Genomic DNA, 26,738 nt, shown 5'->3' with positions numbered 1-26,738 from the left:
AATGAATTAGGTTGCACATGCTGAACCCTCAAATGTGCTGCTCTAAAACTAGCTGTTAGTCTTCATTCATACGTTCATACAGTTCAACTCCATGCACGAACAGTAGTTAAATGTATACACTAAACTGAAGAAATGCAACACTGTAGTCTATAAATCACAGTAAACGGTCATAAAAGGAACAAAATTTTACGTATGAACATGCTCCAGCTCTCACTTATGCTGAAGCCTACGTCCAACTTTAAATCACCATTTTTTCATTATGTTCCATGTAAAAATCTGGGGAACGTAGGACCCTGGGAACATAGATACGCTCCAGTTGTATGCTATGCTGAAATGAAGGAATTGGTCACAATGTTTAAAATAAGATTATATAAATATAAGAATATTTACTTTTGAAGTCAACTTTGGAAGTCAAAATCTTCTGTTTTGACTCAATGTTTATATTTGCCAGTATGCTGGAATCCATGGAAAAGTAGTTAGCAAACAATGCTAAGTGCAATTGCAGTGTAATTTTTGTCAGGAGGTTTTAAAATAAAATAAAATAAAAAACATTTTCCAACATATCTGAGGGAAATGCTGATATTCTCGACAATTTTGACTTGTTTCCGTGGTTACTGTGCCTTTACCCTGTTTATATGAACAACTTAACATTTGCATGCTACTTACCTGTAACATTAGTCTCGGCCATTAGCTAGCTTCCATGCTTAGTGTCCCCTGTGTCTTAGTTAGCGAACACCATACTTTATTGTGTTCGCCTTTCTGTGTTTAAGAGCGTATATACACAAGTTCCTAAATTCCAATGAGCTAATTATTCACAGGCAAATCTCTTAAAAGTGGATCTGGTCTGCTTGTATGTGATGTGTCTGATGTATTGTAAAATCCTGTTAAATATGATGTAGTTGTTTAGAGCACTGTATCATAAACCAAATTACAGTCGAGGATATCTCCTGTGTTTCTTCTGAGCTGTGCTATTTCGGCCATTCGTGAAAGTAGAGTGGCTTCTAATAGCTTTCCATGAACAAATCACCCTTTTAGTCTCTCAGCTGATTGACCCATTATCTCTAAGACACACATTAGCGTTTTCCTGATTGTCCATTAGACTAAATACCCAGCTTTGTGCTTTTGATGTACATTGGTTCCAGGGTCCCTTCAGTACCTAAAATATTTGTTTAATATCGACCTGCGTAATGCGTATTAAAGCGTCGGAATCACACAGCCCTCTTGTAGGCGTTCAGGAGCAGATTGAGATGTGAAGATGTTGCAGATCAAATCTTCACTGTGTTTGTGTTTAAACTCAACAGTGATTTTGACTCGCTGGACGAGAAGGACGTAGAGAAGAATAACCAGTTGGCTTTTGACGTTGCCGAGAAGGAGTTTGGGATTTCGCCCATTATGACTGGGAAGGAGATGTCTGTTGTAGTGGAGCCTGACAAGCTCTCAATGGTCATGTACCTTAGCCAGTTCTACGAGATGTTCAAGGACACAGTACCCCCTGGTGGTGAGTAGTGGTGTGCACATGTTCATTCATCATGATCTTTTAAAAACGGTTTGCTTCTTTACAGCTCTCTCTCTCTCTCTCTAGAGATATGTATGTGTGTGTGTGTGTGTATCCTTTATTGAACCCATTTACTGAATGTAGACAGTTAAAAAACAATCCAGATATTCATTTTTTTTTTTATTCTATAGCGTTGTTGAATTCTCAATTTGGATCCATCAAAAGGTGCCGATTTATTTTCTGTAACAGTAGCGCTGATAGTTTTATACATGCATGTTCTTTTTTACTATAGGTAGCTAACCTAGGGACGCTTATCAGTCCCTCCAGCATTTAGCGATTTTTGTGATCCCGGAAATGAACACAAAATCAAGCAAACTCTCTGTAATATTTGGAGGAGATTGTGATTTTTCAAAATTACAGCAGAATTTTCGCAGATTTGGGCCAAGACACGTCATGTGACGTCATCACAACATTCAGCCAAAGCCCTCTTCGAATTATGTGCGTCGAACATTAGTACAAATAAAAGGTCTCATTTACCAACAAACACCTCTGTGAAAGACCATGCAGAACAATTTTGTGCAATTTAAAAATTTCGCCAATTCAAATTTTCACAAAAAACTCTGCAAGTTGCATTTCAAAGTTTGAAAAATGCAGCAGCAAAATCAAGCATTTTTGGCCACGACAATCACAAAAAAGCTCTGTGAAATCCTGTATAAGGACTGATTTATGGCGAAAACTCCACATAAATTGATTAAAATGTGCGTCAATGATGATATGGTGAAGTGTTCTGAGAGATGATTTTATTTAGTTGGTTAGTTAGTGTTACATTTATATAGCGCTTTTCTAGACACTCAAAGCGCTTTACATAATGACATAGCGGGGGATCTCCTCAACCCCCACTAGTGTACAGCATTCACCTGGATGATGTGACGGCATCCATAGTGCACCAGAACACTCACCACACACCAGCTATTAGTGGAGAGGAGAGTGATGTAGCCAATTCAGAGATGGGGATTATTAGGGGGCCATGATAGAGAAGGGCCAATGGGGCCAGGCTCAACCCTTCTTAGCTTCAGTGGGAAACCAGGCAAGACCTGCAGGGAGATATGTCTCCAGAGTCAGTTTGTTGTAACAGTAAAAGGTAAAGCTGACTTTGATTAATGTATATTCCAACACAGGGAGGTATTTTGAATAAAGGGGTTTGCAGTTTCTCAGTAATAATGACAACCTGCAGTTTTTTGTCTTATTAACTTCAAGAGAAAGAGAAAATGGGAAAAAAAAGGCAGATGATGAAATGAGTGGTTATAAGTGATAATAGGAAATGGACTTATTTTGCGAATGTTCCACAACATTAAATGCGACTTTAAATGGATAAAATGTATGGCATATTTTTTATATATATATATATATATATATATATATATATATATATATATATATATATATATATATATAAATGTTAGTCTTTGCTGTCTTAAAAGACAAAAATAAAATATCAGGATGTTCTGTTGAGGGAATATAATCAACTTTACTGTGTTAACTATCACACCAACCTACTGTTGATGAATTACCTATAAACATCGTGTTTTATTCCTTACTAATACATCATTCTAGATGAAATACAGAGTCCTTGAAATAGAGTACAGCCTTCTGGACACAACTAAATGTTTTCTTATTATTTCGAGCTCCCTACAAATGTTTTCAGGTTTTACAGTCATGCTGCAAAATGGATTTTATAGTGAAAGCATTGATTCCCAACCTTTAGATTGTAGTTTGTCTTGACAGTCAATATTCCCATCAACAATTGCCCCTTGGGGAGGAATAAAATGTAAATTAAATGGTTTAATAGCTCTTTTAGAAAGGTTTTGCTTTATGTTTTAGAAAACCACAACCTGAGTCCAGAGGAAAAGGCTGCACTGATCGCCAGCACCAAGTCTCCCATCTCCTTCCTCAGCAAACTGGGTCAAAGCATCAACATCTCGAGGAAACGGAACCCCAAGGTAATGCACTCCTGGACTGCATTGTGTCAGGAAGACCAATGGTAATATTAAAAGAACTGCGGCTTTTGTAAGCCCTTAATCTTAATCATGGCTGTACTCTTTAGCAGGATAAGAAGGAGAAGGAGCTGGACGGATTGGGGAAGAGGAGAAAGACGAGTCAGGCCGGCCAGTCTGAAGATGTAAGTGTATACCTCTGACCTGACGTTAATGATAAAGCAGATGAATTGATTGTTGTAGCTCAGTTTCTAACGGTTGTTGATTGTGGTTAAGGAGGAACCTCAGCGGCCGTTGCGTGACGACCGACCTTTGGTAGCTGCGGCTCTAACGGAGCGTAGGGTCGACACCACTGTCGCGGCTAACAACAACAAGGTGAAGTCCATGGCCACGCAGCTGCTAGCCAAGTTTGAGGAGAATGCACCGGTACAGTCTACTGGACTCAAGAGACAGGTAGGTCAGAGTCTGGATGATGGTTTGTAAAAGAATGATTTTGTAAAAGTGTGATCGTAATGAAGACTTCAGTCATTGGTATTGCTATGCTGGATGGTTCTACATTGTATTTGGATCCTGTATTCTTCTTGAATTAGGAGGTGTTTATATGTATATAGGAGTAACCCATTTTTTTAGCTGGTGAGATTGGATTGGATTGGATGTCATATTAATAATAAAGGTTTTGTTCTAGACGTAAATGAACTACGTAATTAAGATTTTGGAAACACAAAAAGTACAACTTGATTGCTTCTTTGGATAAATCAATTGTAAACAGTTCTTGCTTGCTGGTACTTGTGAGATGTGTAGGCTAAGAAGAAGGCTAAGAACATGACCTACTTGAGTGGCTAGTGAGCTGATTTTGTGTGTGTGTGTGTGTGTGTGTGTGTGTGTGTGTGTGTGTGTGTGTGTGTGTGACTGATCCACCGTAATGGAGGAACCAGCAGGCATGTGTGGCATTATTGGAGGAGTGCATTCTGTTTATAGCAGGCTGAGCCCTCTGTGTTCTTAGCACCACTGTGGGGGGTCGTGACGCTGTTCAGCTCACCGCTGTTTGTTGACACCAATATCTTCTGGACTGTGCCGAGCACCACAGTGGTGCTCTGAAATTAAAATTCTTGGCTTGGCCATAAACCAACACCAAAAAACAGGCACTGGCCTTTTTTTTTGTCTTTTTTGTCTTTTTTCTCTCTTTTTTTTTTTTAAGTGTTACAGTTGCCTATATTATAGTAGTATTAAGAAAATTGAATAAAAATAATGACTGATTAAATTATGCTATTAATAGCTGCACAGTTTGAACTGGCTGCTCCCATAGAGTGTGTGGTACAGATCAGGTAAAGCTATATTTTGAAACGGTGTATTTAGTGGCCTGCTTGCTTCCTGGAATCATTCAAGACTAATAGATTTCTCAGATGTCTGCCGGCGATGCAGGTTTGTACACCTCTTTAACAAGAAAAGAATCATTTGAATCTTTTATTTTGATTCATTTCTTTCAGTTTACTCTTCTGTGCATGACTTCCATGCATGTCTGAGCAGACATTCAGTGATTTATTTTCTCTCTTTCATTAATGCACGGCATTCTTCAGGTATGTCTAATATCTGGAGGAAAACAAAAGCATTTCTCCAGATATTCTTTCTCAGTCATTGTGCCTGTGTTGCTTCTGTCATCTTTTGTTTGTTTTTCTCTATTTTCTGCTTCTTTTCATGAATCGTGGCGGTGGCTCATTATTGGCTGTGGCCGGTGTTTCCTGGTCCCTAATTGGTCACGCTGCCTGTCATTTTCCACTCCACTTGGTCATAGATTGACTCTATGCCTGATCTGGGGCTTGTGCTATCCCCCTCCCTGCCAGCCATCACTCTGAAAGAGCCAGTGCCCTTGGCACCACTTCCTGCATGGAGAAAGGTAAAGGGCATGCATAAGCTCTGCCTTTATGTTCCATGTCTTAAACTTGAACTAAACCTTGAATGCTACTTATCAACTTCAGACCTGTGATGACGCTCTAATACCCTTGCTTTCCGCAGTATATTGAGAATCCTATTTAAGGAGCACATTTTAATGTGTTTTTTTTTTTTTTTTTTTTTTTTTTTTTTTTTGCTGTAAACATTTGTCTCTTTACACATTTGCAAACCCTCAGAGGCAAACACAGTTGCAGGAACAGATGAGTTTCTGCAATAAGGAAATGTTGAAATGTCAGACAGAAATGCACAAGACATGGGAACAGGTACAGCCTGAGACATAGGAAAGTGTTCTAGCAACAGCAACCTGCTATACCCTGCTATATTCCTCATACTTATTCTTGTGTGTGTGTGTGTGTGTGTGTGTGTGTGTGTGTGTGTGTGTATACACACACACACACACACACACACACACACACACACACACAGAAGTCTCTATATATAAGATATATATTGTAGGGGAATTAGCCCGGGGGAGGGCGGAGCACAGACCCACAAGAGACAAGTTGCAGTCAAAATGGGTGCTTTATTTGTCCGTGTGTGAGTTGTCTGTCGTGAGGAGGTGAGGGTGTGTGAGTGCGAGGGGTTTCGTGGGGGTGTGGCTGGCATTGTGACCTTCTCGAGGGCGTGTCGGGGTTCCCGAGACGTGCGCGTGGGTCTCCTGTGCCGTCATCCACCGTTGAACGCGATCTCACCACCCGGCGGTCTCGTCCGCGCTCGCACCTTCAGGGAGAGAAGGAGAGAGAGAGAAAGGGATTAGAGATTGGAGAGAGGATACCGTCGTGCTTAATGTTGGCGTGCTTAATGTTGGCGTGCCTATATGCCGCTGAAGAGCACGCACGGAGTCTGTCTCTTAGCCGTTCTCGCCACGCGGCCGGAAGCACGTCCTTTTATCCTCCTCCGCCGTCGCCTGAGTGGTGGAATCACTGACGGACTCCCCAATCTCCGGCCGGTGTAGCGTCAACGGTCCCGCCCCACCGTGACGGTCCTTCTGGCTGACGGTGTGTTTGACACGAGGCTGCCCGCTTCGTGCCGGTGCGGCAGTTGGGGAAGGAGCGACTTTCTTATTATGTGCGCTGGCTGTCGGTCCGTCGCGACAGTACCCCCCCCTCAGCTCCGAGCCTACTGCCGCCCGGTGGTGGGCCCAGAGTGCATCTCGTTGCGAGAGCCCATCTGCATTACCATGTTGGGCCCCCGCCCGGTGCTGAACCTGAAACGAGAAATCCTGTAAGGCGAGGAACCAGCGTGTTACCCGGGCGTTTGTGTCTTTGGCCTTGGCCATCCACTGTAGGGGGGCGTGGTCCGTTACGAGGACGAAGTGCCGGCCAGCCAGGTAGTACCGCAGCTCCTCGATGGCCCACTTTATTGCCAGGGCCTCTCGCTCGACGGCTCTGCATATTTCCTCTCAGCGGGGGACAACTTCGGGCTGATATAGAGGACCGGGTGTTCTTCTCCGTCGAAGGTTTGCGAGAGGACGGCGCCAAGCCCGGTCTCGGACACATCAGTGTGCACCGTGAATGGGAGGGCAAAGTCCGGGTTGCGCAGTACCGGCGCGCTGGTGAGGGCACCTTTCAGGGCTTGGAAGGCCCTCTCTGCGTCGGCCGACCACCTGACCCGGTCTGGCTGGCCCTTCTTCGTGAGATCTGAGAGGGGGGAAGCTACAGCACAGAAGTTAGGCACGAACCTCCGGTAGTACCCCGCCAACCCCAAGAAGGCATGTACCTGTTTCTTCGATGTTGGTCAGGGGTAGTCCTTTACGGCCTCGATTTTCTTTGTCTGTGGCTTCAGCATCCCTCGGCCAATGCGGTATCCCAGGTACTGGGCCTCAGTCAGCCTTAGGTGGCACTTCTTGGGGTTGGCTGTCAGGCCGGCCTCCCGGAGCGCCTTCAGGACCTCCCCTAGATGAAACAGGTGGTCGGCCCATGTGGAGGAGTGGATGACTACGTCGTCCAGGTAGGCAGCTGCAAACATACGATGGGGCCGCAGGAGGATGTCCATCAACCTCTGGAACGTTGCGGGTGCCCCGTGTAGCCCAAAGGGGAGAACCCGGTACTGCCAGTGGCCGGTGGCAGTGCTAAAGGCCGTCTTGGGTCTTGCGTCCAGCGCTAGCGCAACTTGCCAGTAGCCCTTGGTCAGGTCCAAGGTAGATATGAACCGGGCCCTCCCCAGTCTCTCGACGAGGTCGTCCACTCGGGGGGAGGGGGTAACTGTCAAACTCCGATACCTGGTTCAGCCTCCGGAAGTCGTTGCAAAGCCGCATGCTCCCGTCCGGCTTCGGCACGACGACGATGGGGCTGGACCAGGGGCTGCTGGACTCCTCTATGATGTGATCCCGCAGCATTCGACCAATTTCTTCCTCGATGGCTTTGCGTCGGGCCTCTGGAACGCGGTAGGGCCTTTGTCTCACCACTACGCCGGGAGGAGTTTTGATCTCATGGTGGACCAGCTGGGTCATCCCTGGGGAGGCCGAAAACACATCAGAGAATTGGTCTACCAACTCGGCGAGCTCCTGTCTCTAGGTGGGGGTAAGGTCCTCCCCCAAACCGACCAAGGTACGCTTGCCATGGTCCGTGTCCCGGGCCGCGTACGCCGACACTACCGGGGCCGGTTCTACCCACTTCTTTAGCAGGTTCATGTGGTAGAGCTTCTCCTCCGCACGCATACCAGGCTGTTGCAGGCGGTAGTTGACAGGGCCTCGGCGCTCGAGGACTGTATACGGGCCTTGCCACCAGGCCAGGAACTTACAGGCACTGCTGGGTACTAACAGGAGGACCCGATCCCCCGGCTGGAATTCTCGGGGCTGCGCTGGGCGGTTGTATACCCTTCGCTGCTCCTCCTGCGCGGCGTGCATGTGCTCCCGGACTATTGGGGCTACCCGGTCGATCCTCGCTTGCATCTCCTGCACATATTCGATGACTGAGCGGAAGGGGGACGGTTGCTCTTCCCAGGCTTCGTGAGCCACGTCCAACAGTCCCCGCGGGCGCCGTCCGAACAGGAGCTCAAAGGGGGTTAAGCCCGTGGACGCCTGGGGGCACTCTCGAACGGCGAAGAGCACGTAGGGGAGGAGGAGGTCCCAGTTCCTCCCCTCCTCGTCCACCATCCGGCGCAGCATCCATTTGAGCGTCTGGTTGAACCTCTCGACTAGCCCGTCGGTTTGCGGGTGGTAGACCGACGTCTTAAGGTGCTTCACCTGTAACAGTCGACACAAATCGGCCATTAATTTAGACACAAAAGGCGTACCTTGGTCGGTCAGCACGTCCTTTGGAATCCCCACCCGACTGAACAGGAGTACCAGCTCCCTGGCGATGTTCTGGGAGGTGGCTTTGCGCAGCGGCACCGCCTTGGGGTACCGGGTGGCGTAGTCAACAATGACCAAGATGTACTCATGGCGCCGGGCAGACTTGGGAATGGGGCCCACGAGGTCCATGCCCACTCGCTCGAACGGGAAGCTGATAATGGGCAGAGGGATAAGGGGCGCCGGTGGGGGCCTCCGTGGGGCAGTGCGCTGGCACTGCGGGCATTGCTGGCAGAAGGCCCGGACCTCCGCGTCCATCCCGGGCCACACAAAGCGGTCCCTCAGCTTCTCCAGGGTGTTTCGTGGGCCCAGGTGGCCGCCGAGGGGATGGGTATGAGCCAGATGCAGTACGGTTGGAGTCTTGGGTTTGGGCACCACCAGTAGATCCACCTTTTAGTTATCCGAATGAGGGTGTTCAGCTGTCCGCGTGGTCGGGCCCCCGGTTGATAAGCCCAGCGATGGAATTCTGTCGCTGCCTGGTAGGGGGTTCGCCCACACCATGCCAGGACTCCCTCCTTCATTGCCGCATAGTCGGCAACCTCCTCCGGTTCGAGGGCATAGTAGGCCGTCCGTGCCTCTCCCGTGAGCAGCGGGCCGAGGGCGCGAGGCCAGTCGTCACGGTCCCACCCCTCCCGGCGGGCAATACCCTCGAAGGCCTCGAAGTACGCCTGAAGGTCTTCTTTGGGGGCGAGGGGGGGAAGCAGGCGGCGGATCTCGCGTCCCGGGTCGGGGAGGCCTATATGCCGCTGAAGAGCACGCACGGAGTCCGTCTCTTAGCCGTTCTGTCCGCGCGGCCGGAAGCGCGTCCTTTTATCCACCTCCGCCGTCGCCTGAGTGGTGGAATTTCCCTGACGGACTCCCCAATCTCTGGCCGGTGTAGTGTCAACGGTCCCGCCCCACTGTGACGGTCCTTCTGGCTGACGGTGTGTTTGGCACGAGGCTGTCCGCTTCGTGCCGGTGCGGCAGTTGGGGAAGGAGCGACTTTCTTATTATGTGTGCCGGCTGTCGGTCCGTCACGACAATATATATATATGTATATATATATATGAGAGAGAGAGATAGATGTATAGATCTAGAATAATCTAGATATTATAATCTAGTTAAAGATAGGGATGGACCAAATTATGGTTGAAAGTTTACAAAAGTGATGTTTTAGACCCTCCCTGGTCCTCCTTGATTTTTCTTCTAAAGTCATCCACAGTATTTAATAAAACTTAGAAGCGAATTGAAAGCTCGATAAATTCCAGCTTCTGTCAAATTCTCAGTTCTGATTGGTCAAAAGCTGATGATTCATTTACTGTAACAGCGGCTCTGACAGTAGTGCAGTCTGCAGTAGTGTAGTCAACAACTACCACAGGGACTTGTACGGAGGACGTAACTGTTTATAAGGATTCGTTCGTTTTCTGCAACGAGAAGTTTAACGTTTTTTGGAAGGAGCCCCCGGGTTAACGCTGTGTAACTGAGGTATGCAAAGGTAAAGCTGTTTTAAAGCTGAGGTAAAGTTTCTCAATGACGTGACAAGCTGCTGTAACGTAACAGGACCTGGCTTGTTTTACAATCGTCAACTTAAAATTGAAAAGTATGACTTGTTGTCTTTTAAAGTGCACCTATTATGGATTTTCAAATATTACCTTTCATGTAGTGTGTTATAGAGCTGTTTGTGAATGTAAAAAGTCTGCAAAGTTTCAAAAATCAAAGCGCACGACAAACAGAGTTATTGACTCCCAAAAGAAGGAACCGATTCTGAACAGCTGAAACGAGTCGTTAGTAATTCCAGACTTTACTTCCTGTACTAACCTATGTAGGTTTGTAACAAAAACCCCGCCTCTGGTCTTCATTGGTTGCTCTCGAACAGACGGAGCTGAAACTCGTTATGGTAGTGGGCGTTTCCTTTTTGAAACATGCTGACAGCGGTGGACCAATCACAACAGACTGGGACATCTGACCAATTAGAGCACAGTATGCTCTCTGAACGGCGGAGTTTAGAATGAATCCTTTAGAACGGCTCATTGAACGAATCGTTTATGACGCTGGGGGGAAAAAAAGGTAATGCTGCAATTTAAATTACGAGCACATTAAAGTGTTTTTTACCTTGGATGCATGTAAATCTATTGTATGAGACCTTTAAAATAAAATTAGGCACGTTTAAAAACCATAATAGGTGCACTTTAATGAATAAAAAATGTTAGTGTTGTTAAGTAGGAAAAGAATAAAACACTTTGGGGTTATACTGTTATAGCAAAATACAGCTTTGGAGTGGTACTGACCCTCTGCATCACACCGATCCGTTGTTGATTATTTTCTTATAACAGCACACCCCCGAAGTGTCATATTTATTAGTTATATTGCCTTCCTATTCATATAACCTTGATCGATTTCAGTGTGTATTACTGACTTGTTCATCATCTGACTGCCAGAGCTGATAGGACTTAATATCAAGGTTGATATTTTCAATAGTGATCCTATAAAAGGAACATTCTGGACTGAAAGCTAAAGAATTTGTCCGTTTTACAATTGGGAAAATTTACTACCTTGATACAATACGCAGCATGTTCTCCATAAAGGACACTGATGTTGCATGTTTATTCACAAAGCCCAAGAAAATAAAGATCGTCATTGGTTCTGTGAGGAGCCCTGTATCTGTTTGCGTTCAAGCTCAGTAAAAGCAATAAAGTGTGACATTATATCCTGTAATCCTTTGTGGCCAGACTGAGCTCAGATTTACAGCTATAGCACTGTATGTCCTCAGTGTAATAACCTTTATAGAATTATAAAGCCTTCCCGCTTGCTGTAGTTAGTAGGGCCCCCCCTTTTCTAGTTTGACAGTTAATAGACATATAAAGGTGATATAAACACGTCACTTTCAGATTGTGGAGGTTTAGATTAAACTTTGCCAGCACATGTATGAATCATTTGTTCATTATTTGTGTTTAGTGTACGCGTGTGTGTGTGTGTTTTAACCATTCCTGCAGTGTGAAGCCTGACTGACTGGATTTGATCTGGAACCTCTTTTTTTTCCCCCCTCAGAATGATCCTGACAAAGTTTTCATTTTCATTAACCATCAGTGTGTACCTTTTGTATTTGTATATTCTGTCATTCTTGGGTCACTGTTCTCATTTACAACGCTAGCCAGAGAACCAAATATTTCGAATGTGCCTATACACTGTAGGCTAGGTACCTGTGTACTTTGGCTCAAATGTGAACATGTTTATGGTTAGTAGTGTGAGATCCGAGAGTGACGTGGCACATTTCGCTCCTCTCCTGTCTCTCCGAAGGCTAGCAGAAGCAGCGATGGCCTGCGGAGCTGCCCTAAGAAAACCATTCTGCTCTATCCTCCTCCTCCTCCATCATCTTCCTCTCCATCGCTCTCTCCACACACACAGGTGACGCTATGTACCATGTACTCGGAACGACGCTCAGCTCTCTGCCGCATTCCTTCACCTAACCCTTTCTCTCACTGTCTCGTGTTGGAATTCCTTTTTGAATCCCTAACGAGTCTTTGACTAAAGGTTTTTACAGCATTAATTATTAAGAATTCCAGATTAACACACACAATTTTTTTTTCACACCGCTTAACAAGCTGTGCTGTTTAACCCTAATGCACCCCGTCACAATTTTTCATCTTCCAATCAGGTGTTTATTAATATTTCTCACACATTTGATAATGTACAGCCTACACGCTGCATGTTGAGTGGTTGAGCAGTGTGTGGATGGAGACCGTTACAGGCTTCCAAAGCAAATATCATTCAGCTTCATAGTAACACTGTTGGAGCACAGTTTCATGCATGGATTTGTACAGATTTGCACAGTTCTGAGATGGAGTGATTGTGAGACATACTTCAGTGGACAGGTTATAAGGTGTTAACAAATTGGGCTTGATGTTTGTGTCGTCAGAAGAATGTTCACAAACTGGTGATCCATGAAAGTGACAGTGATGACGATGACACCCAGGATCATCTGGCATTCTCTTACAGGGTAACCTAGACTAGGGCACGGCTTGTTATATCTTACATACCGATTGAAAATTGCTTGTGTGTTTGGTTCAGGAGTTAACCGTGTCTTAGGCACTCGCATACCAACTCCACACATTTTTACTCAGAAAAAAAAATAGGGACATTCTTTGTCCAAGGGAACCATAGTTTGGTTCCTTACAAGTAGCAGTAAGGTGATGTGGTGGTCTGATATTGTGAAAGGGACCGAGTGATTGATTCACCCCGGTGAAGTCGATGTTTATTTTTTTTTTGTCTGAATATTCTGAATGCACTGTGGCAATCTGGTAGCTAATACAGGCCAACAGAATTGCAATAATACAACCAGGAAGCCACACTCTTACACGGCAAACATACAGGGGTATTCATCTAAAATTCAGCTAAGGTCCAGCTTAGGTGTGTGCGATATTGACCAAAACAGATCTTTCGATATTTTCTGGGATTTTGTCAATAATGATAAGTAGACGATATTTTGCGTCCTTCAAAAACGTGTAAACATCGTATATTGCTCTAGCTTGCTCTTGGGTCTAAGTTATTCAAAAGTTGTTTGAAACCATCTCTCTCGACCGCTTGAATTGGCACCATGTCTTTTGCGATGTATTTGGTGACGGCGTTTATTATTTCTTGTCATATGTTGCGTTAGTTGTCGTAAGGCGCTTTTTTTGCGGAACGATGCAGCTGACTCCGTGCGGTGCTTAGTTCGCACATGGTGAAACAAATTAGTTGTTGAGCTGTCTTTAACCGACTTCCGACATACTGCGCTGTGCAAAAGTCTTAGGCAAAAGTCTTAGTCTTATATATAATATAAGTCTTATATATATGCAAAAGTCTTAGTCTTATATATATATAATATATATATATATATATATATATATATATATATATATATATATATTTTTTTTTTAAGGTACAAACTTTGTTATAGATTTTTATTTTCTTTTTACTTCTACATTATCGAGTCAGTACAAAAACATTTTACATTTCCAAACATCAGTTTTCCAGCATAAATTAAATGTTATAGAAAAATGTTTGTATGTCAGTAAAGAAACCACTGGTAAGAGACCCTTTTCAGACAAAAAAACACAATGAAGGCTGCTGGGTTTTGGTGCAAAAATAAGAAGCAATTGCGACAGTCAAAGTCTGCAGAAGAAACGTGGCTGGTTCTGCAAGATGCTCAGTAAAACTTACAGCTCATTTCCTTATAAAATTACACTAACTGTACCTGAGACTACTTTAAAAAAAAAAAAAAAAATTTTTAAGGGTCATCACACCAAGTATTGCCTTTGTTTCATTTATTACTGTTTACTGCTCTTTATAGTATTTTTTTTAAAGTGGAGAAACATTTCATTTCATTATCTTTGAAGGCATCTTTGCTCCACAGCATTTCTTTTCAAGACTTTTGCACAGTACTGTAGTTTGCAGATTGCCGTCTCTCAAGCAACATCTGTCTTTTCAAAGCTGAACCGCCAAACTTTGTGCAATTAAATCTAGCGATGTGGATTGCGAGACTGGCGGTGTCTGTAGTTTGTCTCCTCACGCTGATTGTTCACTCACTTTTAACCTCGGTCATTCCTTTTTAGGCAGCTACGCTATGCTAGCTTAACTTGCACTCTGCATTCTAATAGCCTACGTCACACGGTGAAGGCGTGCACTCTCAATGCGAACCCACAGTAGTCTATCCCACTAGGCTACATCACACAGTGAATGCTCGGACACTCAACTTTTTTTTACCGGTGTTTCCAAAGTGAGTGACATAATGTTATCGATAATGTTAGCTTGCACATCGTTAAAACAACAATTAAGATATTATCGTAGACAATACATATCGCACACCCCTAGTGCAGCTATATAAATTCCTTGCGCGCAAAGACCCGGTTAGGCAACTAACATGATTTAAATAGTTATCTTTTAGCGTGTAACATTTAATGATTAGTTTATGGCTATAAATACGACGTGGTATAAAGTAGTTATGTATTGTTTTGTACTGGCACTTGACACTACCACACTGCAAAAAAATGACATCTTAGCAAGTGAAAATATTCTGAGTGTAGTCAAATTTATCTAGTATTTCCTCTTATAAGATTACAATAAATAATAAATAAACGGGTATTAAAAAAGACATTTTTAATAATTGTACTGCTTGAAAAGTCTTCTTCTGTTTGGCAGATAATTCTTTTAATTTGAAACATTTCTTTCTATAACAGACGAAATATAAAACTTACATAAATATCAAAATGATAATAGCTCTATAAGCATAGCTATAGAAATTGGTTTATTTGACTGGTTTCGTTGATCTAAACTGATGTGTAATAATGGCACTATATTATTTGGTAGTGAACATACATGCATGTAACACCTATTCTGACAAATTCCTGAACAATTAAGGAACAAGAATCTGTGCAATTTCACGTGCATGGAAAATCTACCAAATGTAAACAAGATGCTTTTCCAAAACATCCTTAAAAGATGTGATTTTTCCAAAGAGATGAAACACTAATAATGTACGTATGATGATTATGTATGCAAATGCGGAGAAGAAAAATGGCATGACTTACGATGAGTTCAAGCTCAGTTTTTATAGATTTCATTTTTCTGCAAGTGAATGTTTCACAAATCTGATTGCAGAGCATGACCACTAACACCTGATTAGCCTAGAGACTGAATCAGACTGTTTGCTCGACTAGAATCCTGTCTATGTTACTGGGTATAATGTGAATGAGGTGAATTTTCTCTGCCTGCACACACTTGCTTTCTCCACAGGAAAGTGAGCTCAGATGTGTGGAGCCCGCCCATGTCACTAACGTTCAGGAAAGAGCTGAGATGCTAGCCGCTAAGTTGACAGGGCAGTCCGACAAGCCTGACAAACCCCAGGTAGAGCAATACAATGACGGATTGACAAATTCTTTGGCGTTATTTTCGCTCTTAGTCCTGCATGGTCCTGGTTGGTTTTTTGATTAGTCTGAAAGACTTTTCGACATATTTGATGCAACCTAACCACAGCTGCGTTTGTCCACGCCCAGTCCGTCACGACCAACCAAATTCAAACCTGACTTGAGCAGGACAAAATCCTCATCGAACTCAAACCTGACATTTCTAACAGCCTGACATTTTATGGTGAAAATTACACCTATTATCAAGTCATCTGTCAAGGAAATGCATTAAAATCTCATAGATCCATATAAATCCTCCTTTGATCACCATGTCAGATGCTTCCCAAACATCTGATTTTCATGGTTTGAGCTTTATTTTTTATTGTTTGTATGAAGCATGTGCTCATTTGCACCCATTTGCATCTATATACACTACCGGTCAAAAGTTTGGAGACACTCGACTGAAATGTTTCTCATGATCTTAAAAAGCTTTTGATCTGAAGGTGTCTGATTAAATGTTTGAAATCAGTGTTGTAGACAAAAATATAATCCTGCCAATATATTCATTGCTTTCATTAGAAAAATAACATTTTATTTACAAAACAATATTTTTTTAAACAGATGACTCGAGCGAAATATTCTGAAAAGCAGCCAATAAGTGTCCAGCGTAGGTGGGAACTCTTTTAATGCTGTTTAAAAAGCATCTCAGGGAGATTTCTCAAGAAGTCGATTGAGAAAATGGCAAGAATACATTTTTGGAAATTCTAGGCAAAAAGGGTGTCTACTTTGTCTCAAAATATGAAATTATTTTGATTTATTTGGGATTTTTTTATCACAACATATTTCCCATAGCTCCATTTGTGTTATTCCAGAGTTGGATGACTTTATTATTATTATTATTATTATTATTATTATTATAATTATTATAGAATGTGGGGGAAAAACTAAAAAAAAAAAGAATGAGTGTGTCTTAACTTTTGACCGGTATAGTGTACATGTTGTGATATGGGACGTACTGTAGTGCCAGCACTGTTTCGTCACTCCGGCTCGTTTAAAGTAACGAGAAAATCCAGGCCAAAATCTGAAGTGGGAATGTCTGAACAGCAAAGTCACCGCGTAAACAATGCTCTTGGAATAGTTAAGGTCTCTTCAGAACCATTAAGTTCTGGATTTGAGCGTCTTTTTCTCGTAATGTTCATGAAAAGTCACAACCTGATCCTTTTCAACGCTACTGGAGCCATATACTGTGTATATTTGGAAAATCATATCCGATTGCATCCAAGTTATCGCACGTTCTCCTCCAAAGCACCGACAGCATTCTGCTTTCCGCTTTCAGCTGTAACTTTTTTCCTTCTGTCTCTCCCCTTTTTTCCTCTCATCTCCTCTTCCACTGGAGCCGATGAAAAAGCCGTCACGCTTCTTTCTTCAGCAGTGGCTTTTGAGCCGTGGGTTACAGCCGTCCTGCTCCCCTGACCCTCAGCAGGAGGTACAGCATGGCTGCTGTGCATGAACCCCATGAATCTCTGACATACTTTTATAACCTTACAGTGGCTTTAGATTTCTTTAGATCAGCTTGCTGCAAAGCTACAGCCCACAGTTTACAGTTTGTGTCATGTGGTGACCGCAGCGTGCTTGTGTTCTACAGGACGCACAGAGTTTGCCATTGCGCTCTGATGATCAAGTGCCTATACACATCCCTAGCATCCAGGAGCGAGCCGAGAGGTTATCCTCTCTGTTCAAAGAAAAGCCTGCTAGACCCAAGGTGACCTCTCCATACTGTGTTTCAAACACCATACTGTGACGCTATCCAGTTAAAATCACTAGATGATCTATCTGCAGAGCCACACTGTAATATTCTGCACACTGATGAAGCATGCAGTGAATTAGAGAACAGGCTCCCTTTTTTTCCTTCCTACCTGCTTGACTTGTGTTCTTCAATTTTCCCATGTTCCACTATTATCTAATGCTCCCCCTCCCTCTCTCTGTCCTGTGGAGCTTAAGAAAAAGCCCTCGCGCTTTCTTATCGAGCAGTGGCACAGAAAGCAGGAGATGTCCGCTGATCCTCAGCTCACCTCACACTCCTTGAACCGACAGGTAGCCTGCTGCTCGCGTGGCTGTGGGTTTCTGTCATTAACTCACTCCCACACGCACTTTCACAGCAGAATCAGCCTGTGCACTTTTTATTTATTTATTTTATTTATTTATTTTTTTAAACGTACTGACCGCATTGTGAGATTCGTGCGTGTAGTAGACTAACGTGCAGTAATAATACGGATGTCTTTACATATAGGTTATGGAAGTCTGCGTTGGTGTGTGTGTGTGCTGAAGCCTGCTTTGGTAGCCGAGAGTGAAGAGATCTACTAGTCTGATGATTTTTCTTCGTTAAATTAGTGTTTTGTATGTGCGATTGACCACAGTGTGCCTTGTCTCATCTACACACCTGATCAACCAAACACACCTTTTGTTTCTTTTTAATCATTCGTAACACCAGTATTGCCTTAAGGAGTTGCAATCACGCAGCCCACTTTTTTTTTCTTTTTTTTTATAACATCATTTTCATTTCTGGCTTCAAACTTTGTGCTCTTTTGCCTTTTCTTTTCCGTGTCCATTCTTCATCTCTTTCACTTTGTCTTTTATATGTATTCCGTTATAGCGTTATGTAAAGATGTATACAGGCGGCGTGAGCTTGTTGGCTGAGCAAATAGCCAGTCAGCTTCAGCCTCAGGAGGACTGCTGGAGCCATCTTGATAAGAGGGAACTGGTAAGAACTCTGGGTGCTGTACTGATGTCATGCGTATATAGCACCCGGCTTAGAAATTTGTGATCGACTTTTTCTTGTAACATGAATTTTCCCTGTACTAAGTGTGCTCTTTCTGCAGTTCTGGTGACACGTTTCAGAAATCCCACCTTTCACTTATTCTTTTATTTCTTCTATCCACTTTTTACCATTACCCAGTGTTTATTTTAATAATTTTTTTTAAATAAATACCTAACCGCAGACTGTTCTCCTTCAATTCTGTGAGCTTGTTCTGTTTAATGTTCACTGCTGAGCTGGAGCACTGATCTGCCATCAGCTTTGCCGTAGATCTATGCCTGTAATGTGTGTGTATGTGTTTCCTACAGGGTTCCTTGCGGAAGGAGTTTCCTCAGAACATTGGAGGCAGCGACGTGTGTTTCTTCTGCCGGAAGCGTGTGTATGTGATGGAGCGACTGAGTGCGGAGGGCAAGTTCTTTCACCGCAGCTGCTTTAAGTGCGACTATTGCGGCACCACTCTGAGACTGTCGTCCTACGCCTTCGATGTGGAGGATGGTACGCCATCATGACTTATGTAATCCAGATTCATATGCAAACATCACCTGGCTAGTATGCATAGGCCTGTACAAACCTCTGTGTGTGTCCAGTGTGTAAATTACGATGAAAGACGTGATGTTACATATAGCACCAAGTAAGGAAGCAAACACTTTGGGGCATGCCATTATACAAATATAATCAAGGTTGTTTTTTTTTTTTTTTTTTTTTTTTTTTTTAAACAGCACATACCAAAGTGTGTTATTTCTCAAATACCACATTAATTTGCCAAATATTGCACAATTAAATTTAATAGTGAATGACATGGCATATTTTTACCCATTTATTGCTACATTTGATGTTGTGGAACACCAATGAATCAAGTTAGTTCCTGTAATCACTTACCTTACAGCAGCTATTCTTTCTCTCAGCTCCTGAGTGGTACAACAGAAAAGTGTTAGCACTATCATCCAGGAGTCCAAGAGAGCAGAATTGTCCGTGCTCTCTGGATGGGAGGGGTGGCACACTCTCTTCCCTTCCTCTATCATTCAAAGCAACACTAGCCAGTTGTGAGCTCACGTATCCAGAAGGCGGGTAGCACTTACGTCAAAGTGTTGTACGCTGCCAGCAGTTCAAAAAGATGTAGTTGGGGGCTTCAAATGCTTCCTCCGTGCCGTCACCTCCCCAGTTGGTAGCTGTTGTATGATGGGGAGACTTAAGTGGTGAGTGGGAATTAAATTAGGGAAAAAATTGGGCGGGTGGTGGTTGGGGGCCAAAACACATAAACAAAATAACAGTCATTCCCTAATGAGCCTCTTTTGGAATTAATAAGACATGTTGTCATGTTACTGAGAAACTGCAAAACATAATGTCCTCTGTCCTGTCCTGTCCTCCCGTGTCACAAACCTTGATGACCATTTTAAAGATTTTAGACTTGTCTGAGAATGTCCCCTATTCCCCAAATAAAACGCAGCAGACAATCTTATAGATCAAATGGAGAGAAGTTTATTCTTCTCCTGCAGGAAGAGTACACTTCAGCGATGCAGCAGCAGTGAGCCCCTGATCACTCATTCTTTGTTAAAGAATAACATGGTTTTTAATTATTATTTTTTTATTAATAGCCATAGATACATTAGAGTTGAACTGAAATAATGAATACTGAAGTGCAGAAAATTCAAACTGGATGGCATCAGAGTATTTGGGGGGAAAGGGCTACTTTGAAATGGACTGTTTGTGATTTTTAAAGCTTTTTTTTGTTGATTATGAGGCAAATTGCAAGCGCAACAACAATGACGAGCCTTCTTCCCTTCTGCACCTAACCTCCCCCTTCTGGTGAAACTATATGTGAGTTGACTTTAAAGGAAAAGCAGCAGGGCTGTGCAGCTCTGTTGTGGCTGTGGGCGGAGCTAATTTCTAGGCTCGAAAAAAGGAAAACTGAGGCCTGAAATGAGTCATCTATTTGTGTCCACCGCATGTCCATATGGCAGATCACAGATTTTCTGAGCTATCGAAAAATATGTGATTCTTAGAGATCTTGGAATACTTTTAAACATTGCAAACTGCACCTTTAAGGATACTTATGGAGACTCAGGCAAGAATATAATGCAGTTCTACTTTAAATGAATGCTGCCATGGGAACTGTTACATTTTCAGGCTCCCAGTTAGTCATTTTCTCACTTACTCATTCTGTTCACTTTTTCACTATGTGGCATCATAAGATTTCCTTTGTCTTCAAACACAGTGGTGTATTGTTGACTCGGACAGAGTGCTGATTTTTCTGCATTGACCCCTCCTTCAGAACACACTGTTTAGAGACTTCCCACTTGGCACAGAGCAAGGAGCATATAGACAACATCAAAAGTGTACAAGACATTGCACTCCAAAGGAAGTTCTGTTTTGGGGAATTTTGCTTAACATGTTATACATGCACTGAATGTGTGTGTGTGTGTGTGTGTGTGTGTGTGTGTGTGTGTGTGTGTGTTGTAGGGAAGTTTTACTGTAAGCCGCATTACTGTTACCGGTTGTCTGGGCAGGCTCAGAGGAAGAGACCCGCTCCTCCTGCTGCTCCTCTCCAGCCAAAGGTAAAGATCCATACCATTTTAATGTTTTGAGGTATATATTTGCATGCGTATGGATGCATTATAATGTATTCCTGAGCAGCTTTTATTTATTTATTTATTTATTTATTTACATTTTTTTAACATGGTTTATTTTCCTGAAATGGTTGATACATTTGTTAACACACCACAAAAGTACCCCCCCCCCTTTTCATTTCACTTTCTCACTATGACAGTGCTGCGTCCAAGTTCAGTTTGTGATGTCACGCAGCAAACTCAAATGACTTGAATCCATCACATTCGATGTACAAATTATTAGAGGAGGTCAATGAGGTAACTGGATGAAAACCTTTAACTGCAGATCTTGCGAGTAAAGCCAGCTAAGTTTGCTTGTGTTGACGCTAAACAAAATGGTTTTGACGTGATCGGATCCAGTTAAATAAATAGCTGAGAATGACTATATAAAATCAAGACTCTGATACCACAACTCCACATGTCTTCTTACGACAAATGTTAGCTGGTTTACTAGCAGTTGAGTTATTAGGGATGGCAGCAGAACCAATTATGTGGCCAGACCAATTTTAGTGAGAGGTCCGGGAATGGAACAGAGCTGGTGAATAATTATGTTTGACTTCAATTCATTCAATCATAGCAACTGTTTAACAGTATGTAAATGAGGGCCAAGCATGCAATGGCTTCATGAAGAGGAAGATGTTTCATTTGCCATAACCACTGATTTATCACTGAAAGTGCTGAGGCATGAGGTGGGACTATATCTTGAATGGGACACTAGTCCATACACTTATTCATACCTAGGGGCAATTTAGAATAGTCAGTACACACCCACTGGCATGTTTTTGGGAACCGGATAACCCAGAGGAAACTTACCCGAATGTGAAACTCCACACAGAGAGTACCCTGAGTTCAGGAATGAACCAGGGACCTGTACCTGTGAGGAAGCAATGTTAACAATTGTTGGGCGTAGAATTCTGTGTTGTGCCTTATTTCCATGTCAAAGTTTTCGACAAATGGCTTCTTGAATTTCTGACTGTTTGAATGAAGTCAGTATGTGTTATGTGTTTCAGCTCAGTGTTATTTTTTTCTCTGGTCCCTCAGGTATCCCAGGCACCAGTGATACCTGCAACCAGCGTGGATGCCCCTGGGGCTCCATGTCCGGTGGAGCGTGGGCCCTCAGGTACCCGCCTTTCCTTTCTTGCTGCTGCCCTGCGCCCCGTTCCCAGGGTGGGGGGCTCCATGCGCTCACTGCGCCGCACCATGTCCTGGACTGGCCATCAGATGGCACACTGTCCCTTAGCCTTCCTCCTCACTTATTGTCTCTACCTGTTCTCCTGCCTCACTCTCAACCTGCTGCTCAATATCTTCTAGCATGCACCCTTCTTTTACCTTTATCCCCAAGCCTCTGGATGAGCTGCAAAACACTATGCTACAGAACTTGTAGCTTATTTCAGTGTGTTTATTCTGAAGAGATTCAGGCCTTCATTTTTTGTGTTTAATTAAATTTCATTTAATTCAGTAGCGTGTGTGTGTGTGTGTGTGTGTGTGTGTGTGTGTGTGTGTGTGTGTGTGTGTGTGTGTGTGTGTAATTCAGAATTCTAAAATAAGGCATGATAACTCAACTTATTCGAGTGAAGTAACTAAACTGTACTGTTGCTTGTGACTAGGATTTCTGAATAAGGGTGCATCTTTTGTACCTTTAGTATCTATTTAGTATGTACCTGGACAGCTAATAATAATGGACCATTACATTTTCTTTAAAGTTCATAATACATTTTAAAGTTACACTACATTCACATTCCCAGGTAAACGATTCATATTAAAAGTACAGTTAGTGTTAGAAAAAGTACAGTTAAAAGTACAACTAGTGTTTTATATTAAGGCTCTATAGCACATGAAGGATCATATTAGAATAGTAAAATAGATTAAATGAATAGAAAATGAGTGAAAACTGTCTGTTATGGTTTTTGACTAGCATTATTTTTGCATGCACGGTGTCTTTATGCAGTACAAATATGCAGCAGTTATTTTATATAAATATTACTTTTTACATTGTTACCCCTTTTAGACTTTTCTGTTGCTGGAACATTTTTTCTTCAAACATCTTCCTCTATAGTGCCTGCCTGACTAGTGCTTGTGGTTCTTTACCTGTAACTATGAGTAACTGAAGCTGTATGATGATGTGCTTGTTTCGGTGTGTGTGTGATCGAATCACTCTGTAAGCTTTACCTTTCCCCAGTCCTATCAGAGCAGCTGATTGCCGAGCTAGAGCCGGCATCCGTGCGTGCTTTTCACCTCTAACCACAGCCCGTCATGCTTTTTGTCTTGTTCGTGGTGTGTGTATGTGTGTGTGCGCATTTCCGATCCCTTCCTGCATTCCCTTCCATGCAGTTTTCTTTTTCCGTCATTTGTTGGACTGGAAATTTACTGGGAAACGTGAAAACAAATAAAAACCTCCTATAACACATTGTTCATTTATAAATAATATAAAATAAGTACAAATATCATTTGGCTTGTTATGATCAATTGAAATATCAGAGTTGACTTTGTAAAGCAGTAATTTCATTTTGAATACCTATATATGATACAAAGTAAGAAAGTGTATTAGTGTTCTTTAGCGTGCCTTATGCACTCCACATTTGAGAGATTTAATATTAAAAATATCATATTGGTTCTTATATTCCAATAATATGTTGTTAGATGTTAAAAAGATGTTGTCAGTTAATCTCAGGTCACGTAACTCCAGCGTAGTAACTTATTTAGACTACTGCTTTCAAATATCTGTAGGCTTTAAGTTGAAAATTAAATTAGATCATAATGTTCATTGTGTTAGATTCAGATCATGCTGCTCCATACCATGCTTGTTCACCAGCACATTCACATTCTTACGGTTTAACTTTTTTTTGATAGGTATTTTCTTCATAATTGTTATTAATTATGTAATTTTATACATTTGTAGTTAAGGGGCAGCTAAATATCTTTTATATTCCTATTATTGGCCTCATAGAGCAGACATGTCATGCTTTTATCCCTCATACACCATACATCTTTAAAAAAAAAATAATAATAATTCAAGTTCAGCCACTGATACATTAATCATGAAACATTGCTTTGTAGGATGGGAAAAAGGCAAGGTAGCTGATATCTTGTATTTATCAAATATGTAATATTTAATAATATCCTTAATATATGCTATTAAATGGTATAGGCTAATAAATCACATACAATACATTTTGAAACACTGAGCTTGTGTTTGTCTTTTTCTATTAAATGGAATCTTTAGATAAATGTTTTCAACATTTAAAGATGATGCTGAGTTAAACATATCAGGATGAACATAATACCAAGTCTACCAGAAATATATACGAACAAAAAAAGTTTCCTTAAATTTATTACTCAAATATCTCTTATTTCGGAGTCTTTACTTCCAGGGTAGACATGAGCTGTTCTAGATTTATCTCACAATGTCTTGAAGAAAATCTAGAGCTAAGCCAATCCTGTATATGAAGACTGGAGATGGTTGTACACAGAATCTTCATCTCCAGTGCCCCCAATATGGGTCTTATGTCCAAAATTAAACCGCATCACTCCCTCCACCATGAGCCAAATCTCCCTCCAGTTCTCACCTGGTGTCCCACTGAAGCTAAGCAGGGTTGAGCCTGGCCCGTACCTGGATGGGAGACCTCCTGGGGAAAGCTAAGGTCGCTGCTGGGAGTGGTATTAATGAGGCTAGCGGGTGGGTACTGACCCTGTGGTCTGTGTGGGGCCTAATATCCCAGTATAGTCACACTATACTGTAAAAACAGCACTGTCTTTTGGATGATATGTTAAACCGAAGTCCTGACTCTCTGTAGTCATTAAAAATCCCAGGACACTTGGTGTAAAAGAGTAGCGGTATAACCTGGGTGTCCTGGTGAAATTCCCCCATTGGCTCTTCTCTATCATGACCCCCTAATAATCCCCATCTCTGAATTGGCTACATCACGCTGGTGTGTGGTAGGCATTATGTCGCACTATGGCTGCCGTCACATCATCCAGGTGGATGCTACACACTGTTGGTGGTTGAGGAGATTCCCTACAAACCCCCCTCCCCCTATACCATGTAAAGCGCTTTGAGTGTCTAGAAAAGTGCTATATAAATGTAAATGTAACTAACTAACTAACTTCCTCCCCTGCAGCTCCCGAGGTGAATGGTGTGGCTGAGCCCAGTGTGGCAAAACGTCTTAAAGGAACTCCTGAGCGCATTGAGCTGGAGAACTACCGACTATCCATGCAGAGAGAGGAGGAGCTAGAGGAGGTACCTGAGGAGACGCTGGCCGAGCACAACCTCAGCAGCGTGTTGGATAAAGGCACGGATGTGGACGAGGGCTCCAGGTGAGTGCTGAAAGCTTCACTTTTTTAACAGCTTCCGGAAGCTAGTGAACAGCTTTCGCACAAAATAGGCATTTATTCTGTTTTTTTTTCTTTGGTATAATATAGGTCCAGTTTCCATTTAAAATGACCAGGATGACTAAATACATGATAAGCACAAATGTATTTTTATTTAAATTTGTAGCAGAAGCAAATATGCCAGGTATTACAATTAGCAGTCTACTGATTATATGCACTCTTCTCTCTCTCTCCAGTAGTTCTGAGTCTGACATGGAGGAAGAGGGTGAGGAGCTGGAGCCACCGGCGTCCTCTGACCTTGGTGGAGTGCCGTGGAAGGAGGCCGTAGAGCTCCATGCGAAACTGAAGGCTCCCAGCGATGCTGGGCTGGGGAAGGATGGAGAAATGGAGGAAGAGGATGAAGAAGACGAGGGAGATGAGGAAGAGGATGAGGAGGAGGAGGAAGAAGAGGAGGAGGAAGAAGAGGAAGAATCAAGCGATGGTAATTTCATATTGATTATATATTACCAGTTTGTATATGGTCTAGAACAGTATACTAGTTGTATGAACAAATGCTAGCTGTTCATTTCACAAGCCCAAATAAAAGCTGTAAAAATATGCAAGTGGCATGACTGAGGAAAAATCGAAGACATGGTGAGATTGTGTTTGTGTGTTAAATCTTCTCCCATTTCTCTGTCCATTTCATATTCCCTTTCTATGTATGTCCTTGTCATTATCGTAGTTAAGCTAATATTATTATTTTATATCCAGATAAGGAACAGTTGTGAAATTATGAAATTGATTTTGTGATGATAAACAATATTTAGATGTACACCACCGGTCAAAAGTTTGTAGACACTCGACTGAAATGTTTCTCATGATCTTAAAACCCTTTTGATCTGATGGTGTATGATTAAATGTTTGAAATCGGTGTTGTAGACAGAAATAATAATCATGCCAACATATTCATTTCTTTCATTAGAAAACTAACATTTTATTTACAAAAATATCTTTTTTTAAATGGATGACTTGGAGCGAAATATTCTGAAAAGCAGCCAATAAGTGTCCAGCGTAGGTGGGAACTCCTTTAATAATGTTTAAAAAGCATCTCAGAGAGATTCCTCAAGAAATCGGTTGAGAAAATGCCTAGAATACATTTGTGTAAATTCTAGGCAAAAAGGGGGGGATCTACTTTGAAGATGCTAAAATATGAAATTATTTTGATTTATTTTGGATTTTTTTATCACAATATAATTTCCATAGTTCCATTTGTGTTATACCAGAGTTTTGGTTACTTTATTATTATTATTATTATTATTATTATTATTATTATTATTATAAAATGTGTGTCTAAACTTTTGACCGGTAGTGTATGTGTGGTGCAGGTAAATAATTTGTTTTGGCAGAATGTAATCAGG

The 26,738-nt window shown here is 42.3% G+C and overlaps 1 protein-coding gene across 6 annotated transcripts in view; it reads left to right on the top strand.

Moving 5' to 3' along the window:
* The window catches only part of mical3a (microtubule associated monooxygenase, calponin and LIM domain containing 3a), an 89,015-nt gene that overhangs the window by 36,932 nt on the left and 25,345 nt on the right, over positions 1-26,738 (top strand). For 3 of the 6 annotated variants that reach the window (XM_053622830.1, XM_053622829.1, XM_053622831.1), the window contains exons 13-29: positions 1,302-1,498; positions 3,377-3,495; positions 3,600-3,674; positions 3,766-3,942; positions 5,282-5,383; positions 12,008-12,115; positions 12,627-12,707; positions 15,482-15,592; positions 16,988-17,077; positions 17,237-17,353; positions 17,587-17,685; positions 18,245-18,352; positions 18,715-18,901; positions 20,867-20,961; positions 22,054-22,132; positions 25,131-25,326; positions 25,578-25,822. In XM_053622830.1, the coding sequence (XP_053478805.1) occupies positions 1,302-1,498; positions 3,377-3,495; positions 3,600-3,674; positions 3,766-3,942; positions 5,282-5,383; positions 12,008-12,115; positions 12,627-12,707; positions 15,482-15,592; positions 16,988-17,077; positions 17,237-17,353; positions 17,587-17,685; positions 18,245-18,352; positions 18,715-18,901; positions 20,867-20,961; positions 22,054-22,132; positions 25,131-25,326; positions 25,578-25,822 (2,186 nt within the window). Of the gene's footprint in view, positions 1-1,301; positions 1,499-3,376; positions 3,496-3,599; positions 3,675-3,765; positions 3,943-5,281; positions 5,384-12,007; positions 12,116-12,626; positions 12,708-15,481; positions 15,593-16,987; positions 17,078-17,236; positions 17,354-17,586; positions 17,686-18,244; positions 18,353-18,714; positions 18,902-20,866; positions 20,962-22,053; positions 22,133-25,130; positions 25,327-25,577; positions 25,823-26,738 lie in introns of those variants that run through there. The other 3 variants (XM_053622832.1, XR_008385705.1, XR_008385706.1) reach the window with 3 other exon arrangements.

Source organism: Ictalurus furcatus, chromosome 4 (assembly GCF_023375685.1).
Source record: "Ictalurus furcatus strain D&B chromosome 4, Billie_1.0, whole genome shotgun sequence".
Taxonomy (NCBI): Eukaryota; Metazoa; Chordata; class Actinopteri; order Siluriformes; family Ictaluridae; genus Ictalurus; species Ictalurus furcatus.
This window is presented reverse-complemented; position numbering and strand designations above follow the sequence as displayed.